The following is an 11,874-nucleotide window of genomic DNA, read 5'->3' as shown; positions in this document are numbered from 1 at the left end:
TATGCCAACTCAACAAACACCATTGGAGACACCTGTAGAGAATCTTTAGAATCACCCAGTTACGTTGTGACTTTTGATAGCACACAAGGTGTTCCTCTCTGTTTTTACTATAGAAGTTGGGCCTTAGATCCATTCTACTAATTTTGTCATTGTGTTCTCTTTAGTGGTTGGGCTACAAAGAAGCTATAGGTCTATAGTAAAAACAGAAATTTCGAGTATTCACGAAAACGGAGAGTTCCGTTTCCATGCATGTTCCACCGGAAAACACCATTCCGTTTTTGTTTCCGTTTCCGCATAAAAAATTGCATTTTCACTTCCATTTTGCAAATTTCCGTTTCCGTTTTCATATTTCCTCTCCATTTCCATTTTTTCGTCGGAAAAACGGAAAGTTTCCACTCCATTTTCATCCCTATAAAGAAATATAAATAACAACTTTATTATTGCCTCTAGGGCATATTTCCTTTAGTAAGCATGTGAGACCAATTAAATACTTGTATACAGTATACCTTTTGTTAAAAGTAGGACAAAGGTATGTCTATCAATCATCATGGGTTTCATGTACTCCCTCTGTTCCGAATTACTTGTCGCAGGTATGGGTGTATCTAGATGTATTTTAGTTCTAGATACATCCATTTCTACGACGAGTAATTTGGAACGGAGGGAGTAGATGTCTAGAGTAGTTGGAGTGTTTTCCCTTTCAAACATTTCTGTTATTTCATTTATTTTAATTAATATTACAGCTTGTGTTCAGTCTAACATTGTAATCCTCACCCACATCAGAGCTTTGGTTGACAACATGGGAAAACAATATCAGAAGGCACTGTATATACGTCTAACCCACTCAATCACTCATGCGTCAACCTTCCATATATATTTTTTTGAAAGGGCCTCCCATAAATACTTGGCTCGTATGTAAAGAGATTTCACAATGTGAAAGAGTGATAACTTATAAGCAATACTACAAGTGAAGGGAGCAGACAATCATGACATAAACTGTACATGCTGCACATGACAGTACATTATTTTTCGGCAAACCCCTGTATTATTTATTGGAAATGACGTGTAAGCCATTACTGAAACCCCAACAGCCATTGAGGGAAGTAACGAGGTGTTACCACCAACTCATGAACGCTAATTGGCCTGTGACTGATGCCTCCTGCAGAAAGACTTCACCCTGTCGAGCCCTTGCTTCAGTGTAGGTGGCTCCGAAGCAAAGGTGGTACGCAACCAGTTCTCCATGCCCAAGGATTTCCCTGCAAATGGTGGTTAGAACTTAGGGCATCTCTCAAACAACATATGGAAAAGAATGGTGTGCTGAAAATATATCATCAGGGGTGTTTGCATCTCGACGTATGCAGCTATTCGTCTGTTCTGCTACTGCATACCAGGCAACAGTATAACCGACTCCTCCTTCGCCAACTTGCTGCAGAAGTCTACGTCGTCACGAATGTCCGACAATTGTGACACGTCCAGTTTTACCTGTAGAACATAGTGTTAGTCCACCTCCTTTCAACTTGCAACAATGTGAAGCTGCAAACATTGTTCTCTATATATGCCCTACCATCATAAAAAATGAGCCCTCTGGTTTGTGGGGACAGGTAATACACTTGATCTCGTCTATTGCATCATAACATATCTCTGCAGTCTCCTTCAACAGCTTGACAATGTTGTTATAGAATTCATCATTTGTGTTCTTGATAATATGAGGAATAGCTCCCTGTGCATGGACAAGAGAACTTAGAAGATGTGATGGTTTCAATCCTCTACAATAATGTCATGGGAACAATATGCACCCAAGTAACTACTGAAAATACATGAAAATTGTCGGACAGGAAACCATACTAATCTCCCGGCTTTAGATGTTAGGCTTTGGTGCGATGTCTGTTTGGTATTAGGCCCGGACATTCGGCACGCCTTCATCAAGGGGATAGGAGTAGCAACGGTGTTGCCAAGATGGTGGCTTCAGGCTTATTGATGTATCACCTTGTATGGTCTTTATGAATAATTAATAATATGGCTGCATGCATCATCCAGATGCAGAGGCCGGGGGTACATCCTCCTTTTCTAAAAAAAATGGTGCTCATTATTTAAGCAGCAGGTGATTTCCTTTCAGCACAAAAAAGGCACCGCATGTATGTGATTTGCATCGACCACATCAGTGACAAACCAGTGCAATTAGTTGGTTTCTTAATCCATACGAAAGCGGGGGAAACACATCATTGCATTTAGAGGTATTTGAAATGAGTAGATTTCACATAACTAATCGTATTTCAGTGTAATTATCAGGAAACTACACATGTTAGTTTGGACTGTATTTCATCAAATTACACATATTTTAGCACAAGGTTCTGATAAACTGCATTATTGTTGAATCCCATTAGTTGAAATGGAGTCTGGCATGTGAGACTTACCTGTCAGTGTAACTGACATGTGCCAAATAATCCAAAATATGCAAAGTTTCGTGAAATATGCAGTTTATCGACAATAATGAAAAACAGAAAGTGCATTTAGCAAAAAATTATATCTAAATTTTAAAAAGGGAAGTGTGTTAAAGTAAGACATCCTTGGGACTTGATTCTTTTTTTGTTTGGTGGTTGCACTAGGAGCATATATATGACCTAAAGTTTAATCTAGCGTATGCTATAATTAATTTCTAAATAAATAGTTTTTTTTTACTCTCCAAACTACACATTTCATCAAAACTATTAGAGAATGACACATTTGACAGGAAAACACAAACTGTGGCTGCTGGATGCTAAGTTCCACTTGTTAGATTCAGTCCAATAAAATAGGAACCAGTGCTTGTGTGGTTTACTGAAATGTTAATAGGAATTACATGCATTCTCATTGTGTATTGTGTGTAAACAAGAAGACTGTGCATCTAAATACCTATGCTAAAGTAGAGAAATAGGAACTTTCCAAGTTTGCTAACTATCCAACTACCTAGATATCGTATAAAGGTGATGAAATGACTGACCTCACACGTTTGACTAACCTGAAGAAATGTTGCAGGACCTGATATTATACTTATGAAGCTTCTGAGTGAATCAGCAACCTAATAATAGACACATCAGAGAAATTTCAATTAAATATCAAAGAATCAATACAAGGTATTAATTAACTTGCATGAAATATATTGCCCACCTCTCTTCATACTTTCCGAGTAACCTGCTCAGGAGCATGAATTCAATATGGCATCAGAGTCAACAGTTTTGCAAGTTCAAGACCCGGCCAACGCACTCTTAATAAAAACATTAGCGGCCTAAATCAATCCCATGTCTAAGGTCTGGAGGAGCCTACACGCCCGGGGGGTGGGGGGGGGGGGGGGGGGGGGGGGGGGAGGGGTTGTCCAATATATTGCCTGTCTCTCTCCATAAGTTCAGACTTTTAGAGTAACTCGTCTAACAAAAACAACAATACTGCTCACAAGACAATTCAGAAACAAACAAACAAAATGATGTAATAATGAGTATACACAGTGCTCCAAAATGGAGCTTTCATGACATTGTTTATGTCAAAAAGCGTTGAGTAACACAAACTAGAAACCACACAGAGAACTCAGTAAAACAAGTAAATCAAATGATCCTGGAGTGGTTTACCATTGTCCAAAGGTCCAAATATAGTATGTGAGATGTGAAGCCCCCTTCATGCCTCTTACAATTAGGTGGTACCATGTTGATTTTTCAATTGATACTTTTGGAAGATAACTCAAACGTGGTAGAATGATTAAGAAATTTTAGAGGAACGAACATGCAGGACATGCTAACTGGTACTTTGGAACTCGCAAGTCACTCCTCACATTATCTTGCCAATTAGAAGTTAGTAAGAACAATACAACTCTGTTACAAGTATAAACATCCTGAAGTGAACGAAATTAATAAATTTACAAACAGATGCACTTATAGATATTAATAAGAATCACCTTAGTTTTTCTCAGAATGCCTTTAGGGTCACAAGTTGCTATCCAACCAAGCCTCCAGCCAGGTACAGCCCATCTCTTCGATATAGCTCCCAAAGTGATTACCGGAACAGTCTCTCCAAAAACACCCATTGGCACAAAAGGTGTGGTGCCATAGACAAGGTGACCATATACTTCATCAGCGATGACTAAAATACCGAGCTTGCTTGCCATATCTGCAATCTAATTTAACATGGAAGCAAGAAAATAAGCTCTATTACAACAAATAAAAAGAGAAGAAAGGTTACCTAGCTCTGTAACAAACGCTATACAAACCTTGGCCAAATGCTCGTAGGTATACACACTACCACATGGGTTGTTGGGGTTGGTAATCACAACTGCAACAGTATTCCCATCTGCGAGAGCTTCAACAGCTTCCAAATCAACCTCCCATCCTCTCTCCGGGAGAAGACCATAATGCCGTACTTCCGTCCTATGAAACACTGCATGTGCTTCGTGTTTTGGGTAGCCAGGCATTGGCAGCAATATGTTGACGCCTGCTTGGCCAAAAACAGACATCACAGTCTCGATTGCTTGGCTACCTCCACAAGTGAGGAAAATATCATCATGGGAAATCATGTAAGGAAGATCACGGGATAGATACTCGGCAACAGCTCTGCATTTCAACAGACAGTGTCAATACAAGTAAAGCAGCACATATATATTACTGAAACAGCACACATGGAGGATTTTCTACACAATCGTACTGTGAAGAGCACTGTTCTGAAAATGCACAGAACAGGATGGAGTGTGACGACTACATTTTTGTGCCCTGTTTTTTGTAATAACCTAAATGTTGTACAATAGATCATATATGTAAACTGTTTCCTTATCACAGGTTTCATTCACAGTAATGGAACTTGGGAGTGCTCTATAATGTTTAGACTTGTTCACTCTGATGGGTATGTGATATGAGGAAGCTGCTGAAGACAAACCTAATCATGGAATTGAAACGGATAAGGGGGATCACATGGCAGATTAATGTAGGGCAAAGTAGGTCTGCGGTATGAACTATGTGAACTCTCCATGACAAACCTACACATACAAAATCTAGGACCTAGCAATAGCAATAGCTCTAGCAGTCACTCTGTAGTCTGTAGCTCTTCATTCATTCAGTTCAAGGCGGTCCATGATATGTTCTGAACGGGACAATGGCAAACGAGAGACGGGGCACACAGACCTGCGAGCGGGGAGGCCGGTGGCGGGGGTGGGGTACCCGTTGTACTCGCCGGAGCGCACGGCCGCGACGAGGGCCTCCTCCGCCTCGGGCGCGGTGCGGAAGGAGGGTGCGGAGGAGGGGTCGCCGTGGCTCAGCGCGATCACGGGCCGCGGGCCGCGCTCGTCCAGGCAGGCGTGCACCTGGAGGAGGGCCTTCTGGATGCTCCTCTCGCCGGCGGCCGCCAAGGTCGGGTTCGGGGCCGCGAAGCGCCACTGCGTGCTCCTCCCGCCGTCTTCCATCGCCGATGTCGCGGATGGTAGGAGGATAGCAGCTTTTGTCTTCGGCGTTTTGTCGTGTGAGTACTGGGGAGGTGTAGGCGAGAAGGAGGGTGTGCTGGAGAAGATGGTCGGAAATACAGTCGCCGATGGTGCGCTGCTCTACTTGCTGCTCAAGTTGGTCCTTTGCTCTGTCCCCTGCTCGTTCGCCGTGGCCGTAGCCGTTCCGTTCCCAGCCACCCTCCTCTCTTGTCCTCACCTCTGTGTATTCCAAGGCCATCAACGGGCCCACACCTGACCTTCTTTTACAAATAAAGGCAGGAGAGCTGCTCTCCCACTCCTCGCTGGCTAACCACGTGTCCTTAGGTCAACTCCACCGCGCGACCCCAAACGAACGTCCATTTTGTCCTGTTTTTGTTCCTTTGGGTAGGGATTTGGGGTCGTGTCCGGGCCTGTCCTGAGATGCGGTGGCCGTGCGCCCAGCGCGCTGCCGCATCCTTTTGCCCCATCCTGTCCGTTAGGGCCAAGAAATGCCCAAATTTGCATTAAAACTAGCTTCGAACCCAAATTTTTGTCTAAAAATTAAAATAGTTTTATAACCCAATTAAAATTGTCTTTAATAAAATAGTTTTACAACCAAATCGAAATTGTTTTGACTGAACATAAAATGAACAAATACATCTATTGGTTGCCAATGTGATCCCACACGTGCTCAACCAAGTCATTTTGAATATTCACATGAGTGTGCCAATCACGCATCTCATGGTGGAATTGGACAAACTGTTCAAATGTGGCCGGGTCTTGGTGCAGGGGCTCAATATTTTCACCTTAATAATCAAATCCTTGGTCGAAGATACTCTCATCACGCTCGTCCTCGACGATCATGTTGTGCATGATCACACAAGCAGTCATCACCTCCCAAAGCTTTCCTTCATCCCTTGACGTGGTCTGGTATGGACAGCGGGGGGGGCTGCGCGGTGAGGAGGCGACCGGAGAATAGCGGCGGCGCCGGCGGCGGGGCGGGGCGGGGAGAGAGGGTGAAGCGTTGGGAGCGGAGGGACTGCTAGTGTCCCCGACAGGCGGGCCACGGGGGGGACAAGGGCGTGCGTCGAGGCCGCCCGCGCGCGTCCGTTTCACCTCAAACCGAGCGCAAGTTTGGGCCGGGGATGGGTCAAAAACGGACGGAATCCGGATATTTATCCGTTTGCGTCCGCGCACTGGGCCGTCTCGTTTGTCCCTTTTACCTCAAACGGACGGGAGCGGACAGGATAGGGTCGCGCGGTGGAGTTGGCCTTATCTGGAAGGTTACCTCACATGTTGTTTTTTAAGATTTGTCATTTGGCGCTTAAAATATTCTCAAAAGATTTTGATCAAAAACACAAACAGCATATGCCATTTTCTCATTTTTTATCCTTGTTGGGCTTTATCCATATACCATTCTCTCTCTTTTCCCCCGGAGGAACTGACCAGGCCCGCCCACGTGGCACGTGCTGCTGGCCACGGGAGCTATGTCTAACATTAAGAGTTATCCTAAAAAAACATTAAGAGCTTTTACAGCCGGACTGACAAATCTGATCCGTCGAACGTCGAACTTGACAAATCCGATCCATAAAATGATCGCGGGCGCATCGAACACGTCCGTGAGCAGTGACCGGTTACACCTTAAATTAGCTCAAATTCATCCCCTAGATCCATACAAACCAGGTAAGACAAAACCTACGTACTACCCAAGCTAAGCTTTGTCGTCGGAGATGTCCACGACGCTGGTGCCGAGCGTCGGGTGGACGTGCGCTTAGGAGGGCTCCGACTCATCCTCCTCCTGCTCAACCTTATTAGGCAAGCATCTCCTCCTCCTATGCGGCGTCTCCATCTCCTGCCGGCGACGGTGTCTGGCCTCTGCATCCAACTCTGAGCGGAAGGAATCGAGGATAGCCTGTTGCTCCACCTGCAAATCCACGTCCCTGGCGTCCCCGCATCCTCCTTCGGCTCCTCCTCCGGATCCACTACATCCGGAGGGAGCCCCGCGACGATCCAGGCTTCGCGTCTTGCTCGGATTTGTACAAGGAGCTGCAACTGACGCTCCGGCATTAGAAATGGGTAGCCCCTTACCTGGCGGCGTGGGGCCATGGCTATTAGTGGTGGCGGAAGGGGAGCGGAAAGTGGCGGCGGCGGCGGACGGGTGGGAAAATGTGGAGGGGTAGGGTTTCCGTGTCGGCGGTTGGCTTGAATAGACGGGCTAGGCACTACGCGGCCCGTCAGAGCGGCGCCATGCGGAGACATCGGTCTGACGGAAAGAGACGAGCTACGGACCATCGGATTTCCCAAGCGATTCCGCATGGGACCATGCCGTCAGTCCGGCGTGGCGGACGCGCCCGGGCTTAGGTTGGATATGAGGGGTGTCAGCCAGTCTCGGACGTTTGAGGCGCCTGTCTGGCTCGAAATTTCATTACCGATCGATCAACGGGCGGCCTACCGGGACGTTTGGGATGTTCGGCTGTAGATGCTCTAAACGAGAGAATAGCATGTGTCGCTGAAGGATTTTTTTATCTATTGTAGTAACTGGGCCGACCGTTTAGAGAAAGAAAAAGGGTCCGTCTATCTCGAGATTTCGTGAAACGTCAGTCATTGTGCGACTCGCCGGGGCATTTGAGAGGCCCGGCTGTAGATGCTCTAAGCGAGACAATAGCATCTCTTGTTAAAGGATTTTTTTTCTCTACTGTCAGGATCGGCCGTTTATAAAAAGAGAAGGGGGAGCAAAAAAAGCTCACGATACCAGGATTCGAACCCTCCTCTCCTAGATTAAAACGGGCAACGTAGCAACTTACACTAGGACTTATTAATGATTAACTAAAGGCACGGCCTGCTTTAAGGTAAAAGAGCCGACGGTATCCATGTTTTCCTATTTTATTTGATTTTTTCTGGTTTTTCCTTTTTTTCGTGCACTTTTTTAATTTTCCTTTTTTCATTCTTTTTTTCACTATGTTTCTTCGCGTTTTTTATGTTTTTGTTTTTAATTTTGTTTCATCGGGTTTTCTTTGTTTTTCTCTATTTTATTGAGGTTTTTTTCCTCTTTTTTCATTGCCTTTCTTCAGTTTTCTTCAAATCTTTCTTGGTTTTCACTTTATTTTTTGTGTTCTTTCCCTTTCTTCATTTTTCTTTGGTTTTGTTTCCTTCTTTCTTGTTTTTCATCGGTTTTCTTTAAATACCAGATTAACATTCTTTGAATACATGCACAACATTTCTTTATACATATTTCACATTTTTTAAGTTCTTGATTAGCCTTTTTAAAATACAAGTTTAATATTTTTTTAATACATGATCAACATTTTTTATAAACATTTAACATTTTTCAAATGCTTGATTAATATTTTTGAAATATTTACTCAACATTTTTAAATGCTTCATTAACATTTTTAGATGGATGATAAACGGAAAACATAAAAGAAACCAAAAAAGGTAAAAGAAAAAAGAAAAAACGAAAAACGAAAAAACGAGAAACGAAAAAGCCTCTAGAAGAAACAGGAAATACGGTCAAAAAGGAAAAAACGGTTCAGGGAACCTTCTAGAGGGTTCCCAAAACCGGATAGCTAGCTCTGGTTTAATGGGCCGGCCCATTGTTAGCGATGCTGGGTATTCCCTGTGCGTTCTGTCGACATTTTGACGCAATGAGCAGCGTGTAGGGTTTTCCCTCCTCGGCAACTCCTACCTGGGACCGCCTATATAGCGACCTACGCGCTGCGGAAGAAGCGAGCGTGCACCCGCACGCTCCCCCTTCGCGCACTGCTGGCCCGGCCCATGTGCGGGCCGGGACGCCGCCTTGTCTTTTTTTGTTTTTTGCTTCTTTTTTTCCAGTAATTCGGGATATCAAAACGTTCCAAAATTCCAGAAAAAGTTACTAATTTTAGTAAAACAATCACGATTTCAAAACATATTCATGATTATAGAAAAATGCTCAGGAATTCAAAAACTGTTCATGAATTTGTAAAAGATGTCCACAAACTCAAAAAATGTTCAGGATTTTGAAAAAAAATCATGATTCTAAAAAATGTTCGCTAATTCAAAAAAGGTTTGTGAATTCGAAATGAATGTTCATGATTCAATAAAATGCTCGCTAATTTGAAAAATGTTCACGCATTTGAAAAAAAGTTCACTAATTCAAAAAATGTTCATGAATTTAAAAAAATGTTCACGATTCAAAAAAAGTTTGCTAATTTGAAAAAATTCACGAATTTGAGAAAAATGTTCATAATTCAAAAAAATGTTTGCTAATTCAAAAAATGTAGTCAATTTGAAAAAAATGTTCGCAATTCAAGAAAATGTTCGCTAATTGAAAAACGTTCACGAATTTGAAAAGAAATGTTCACGATTCAAAAAAAATGTTCGCTAATTCTAAAACTGTTCATGTGTTTGAAAAAAATGTTCATGATTCAAAAAGAAATTCACTAATTCAAAAAAAGTTTTTTAGTCTATAATTTTAAAATGTTAATTATTTAGAAAAAATGTTCATGAATTCAAAAACATGTTCACGACTTAAGAGAATGTTCAGAAATTTCCAAAAAATGTTCAAATATTTAAGAAAATGTTCACATTTCGAAAAAAATGTTTGTGAGTTATAAATAGTGTTCACGGTTACAAAAAAAATGTTCATGATTTTGGAGAATGTACACGGATTAGTAAAAATAAAACCACGGTTTTGAAAAAATGTTCATCATTCCAAAAAAAGTTAACGACTTAAAAAATATATCACAAATTAATAGATTTTCGGAAATTGAAAAAAATTTGTAAAAATGAAAACATATAAGTAAATAAAAAATGAAAACAAAACAAAAAAAGAAAAAAAACGAAAACCCCGATTTAGGGAAGGTTCTAGAACCTTCCCAATACCGGTTGGGGTGAAACCTCGAAATGGGCTGGCCCATGTTAATAGCTGCATAGCGAGCCAACGCATACCCTCCCCATACTTGTTTTTCCACCACATAGATGCAAAAATCTCAGATTTTGGGGGCGATCCTTGGAGGCTCTCATGCTTTTACGGAGAGGCACAAACGCACCTCCGGCATAGAACTTGGGACACAATGAAAAACTTACCAGCCCTCCAAAACATACCGTGGGTGTGTATGGGGGATTTTAACTAGGTTCTCCGTTATGATGAGCACGAGGGGATTGGCCAGAGGAGTCAATCTCAGATTCAAGGATTCCGCGATGCAGTTAACGTGTGTGGATTAATCGATCTTGGCTTTCAGGGTCATAAATGGACGTTTGAAAAGAAAGTGACAGGGGGGTCTTACACGAGAGTAAGACTTGATAGGGCGTTGTGCACGCCCGAGTGGGGTGCTCGTTTTCCACTAGCGGTTGTGGAGCATCTAACAGCCGCGACTTCTGATCATTCTCCCATCAGGTTGATGCTTGATCCACCAGACAGAAGCAGGCAAGTTAATAAGCAGTTCCGGTACGAATGCATGTGGGACACGCACCCCGAGCTAATCCCCACGGTTCAGCATGCATGGGAGGCGAATGGCCCTAATCTGACGGCTGCTGAAGTTCGGGCTAACTTGCAGTCCTTGTCCAATAATTTGGGCGAGTGGAACAAGTCCACTTTCGGCAGTGTCAAGGCTGAAATAAAGAGGTTGAAGAGAGACTTGGAACGACTAAGAAATGATCCGTTCAGGAATGCACCGATCCATATAGAGATTCAAACAAATGATCGATTGATCGAGTTATATCTACGGGAAGAGATAATGTGGCGCCAAAGATCAAGGGTGGCATGGCTGTCAGAGGGAGATAGGAACACACATTTTTTTCCATCTTCGAGCTTCGAACAGAAGGCGCAAAAACTTGATAAAAGCATTGCAGAAGCAGGACGGGCAGTTAACGGATGATTTATCGGAGATGCAGCAGTTAGCTCTTGATTTCTATAAGACCTTATACACCTCGGAGGGGGTGGAGGGACTAGATGAGGTTCTCCAACATGTACCCTCAAAGGTTACAACAGCCATGAATGACACTCTCTTGGCGCCCTATAAGGAAAACGAAGTGAAGAAAGCGCTTTTTCAGATGTTCCCAACCAAGGCGCCTGGGCCTGATAGGTTCCTGCACACTTCTTCCAAAGGCATTGGGACATGTGTGGAGCTGCGGTCACATGTGCGGTATTGAGTATAGTTCGAGGAGAAGAGAGCCCGGAGTGTGTCAATGATACGGTCCTGGTCTTAATTCCTAAGGTATCAAAACCAACTCTTTTGTCTCAATTCCGACCGATTAGTTTATGCAATGTCTTTTACAAGATTGCTTCAAAGGTTTTGGCTAACCGGTTGAAGGCTATTCTGCCTAAGATTATTTCCGAAGAACAGCCAGCCTTTGTGCCTGGCAGACTCATTACTGATAACATAATCTCAGCGTACGAGTGTTTGCATTTTATGAAAAGGAATAAGTCAAAGAACAATAATTACTGTGCTCTCAAACTTGACATGATGAAGGCATATGAT

The 11,874-nt window shown here is 43.0% G+C and overlaps 1 protein-coding gene across 2 annotated transcripts; it reads right to left on the bottom strand.

Annotated features, from left to right (window-relative positions):
* Window positions 1-913: 913 nt before the first annotated feature.
* LOC125523452 (nicotianamine aminotransferase 1-like) lies at window positions 914-5,628 on the bottom strand. 2 transcript variants are annotated; one of them, XM_048688485.1, is made up of 7 exons: window positions 5,139-5,628; window positions 4,235-4,574; window positions 3,923-4,141; window positions 2,978-3,055; window positions 1,562-1,717; window positions 1,386-1,479; window positions 914-1,253 (listed from the first exon to the last, which is right to left on the bottom strand). In XM_048688485.1, exons 1-7 carry the CDS (start codon window positions 5,414-5,416, stop codon window positions 1,132-1,134), a joined length of 1,287 nt encoding a protein of 428 aa, XP_048544442.1. In that variant the 5' UTR covers window positions 5,417-5,628; the 3' UTR covers window positions 914-1,131. The 2 variants fall into 2 exon arrangements, with proteins under 2 accessions (XP_048544442.1, XP_048544443.1); XM_048688486.1 differs by having other exon boundaries at window positions 2,996-3,055; window positions 5,139-5,626.
* Window positions 5,629-11,874: the final 6,246 nt, after the last annotated feature.

Source organism: Triticum urartu, chromosome 7 (assembly GCF_003073215.2).
Source record: "Triticum urartu cultivar G1812 chromosome 7, Tu2.1, whole genome shotgun sequence".
Lineage (NCBI taxonomy): Eukaryota > Viridiplantae > Streptophyta > Magnoliopsida > Poales > Poaceae > Triticum > Triticum urartu.
The sequence above is the reverse complement of the archived record's forward strand: the minus strand, read 5'-3'. Positions and strand labels throughout refer to the sequence as shown.

Excerpts from the sequence above, each read along its gene's own strand:
- LOC125523452 (XM_048688485.1), bottom strand. The coding sequence starts at position 5,416 with ATGGAAGACGGCGGGAGGAGCACGCAGTGGCGCTTCGCGGCCCCGAAC. Across the intron at positions 3,056-3,922 it reads GCATTCTGAGAAAAACTAAG|GTTGCTGATTCACTCAGAAG; the intron begins GTGATTCTTATT and ends GTCTATTATTAG. Across the intron at positions 1,480-1,561 it reads AGGGCTCATTTTTTATGATG|GTAAAACTGGACGTGTCACA; the intron begins GTAGGGCATATA and ends TATGTTCTACAG.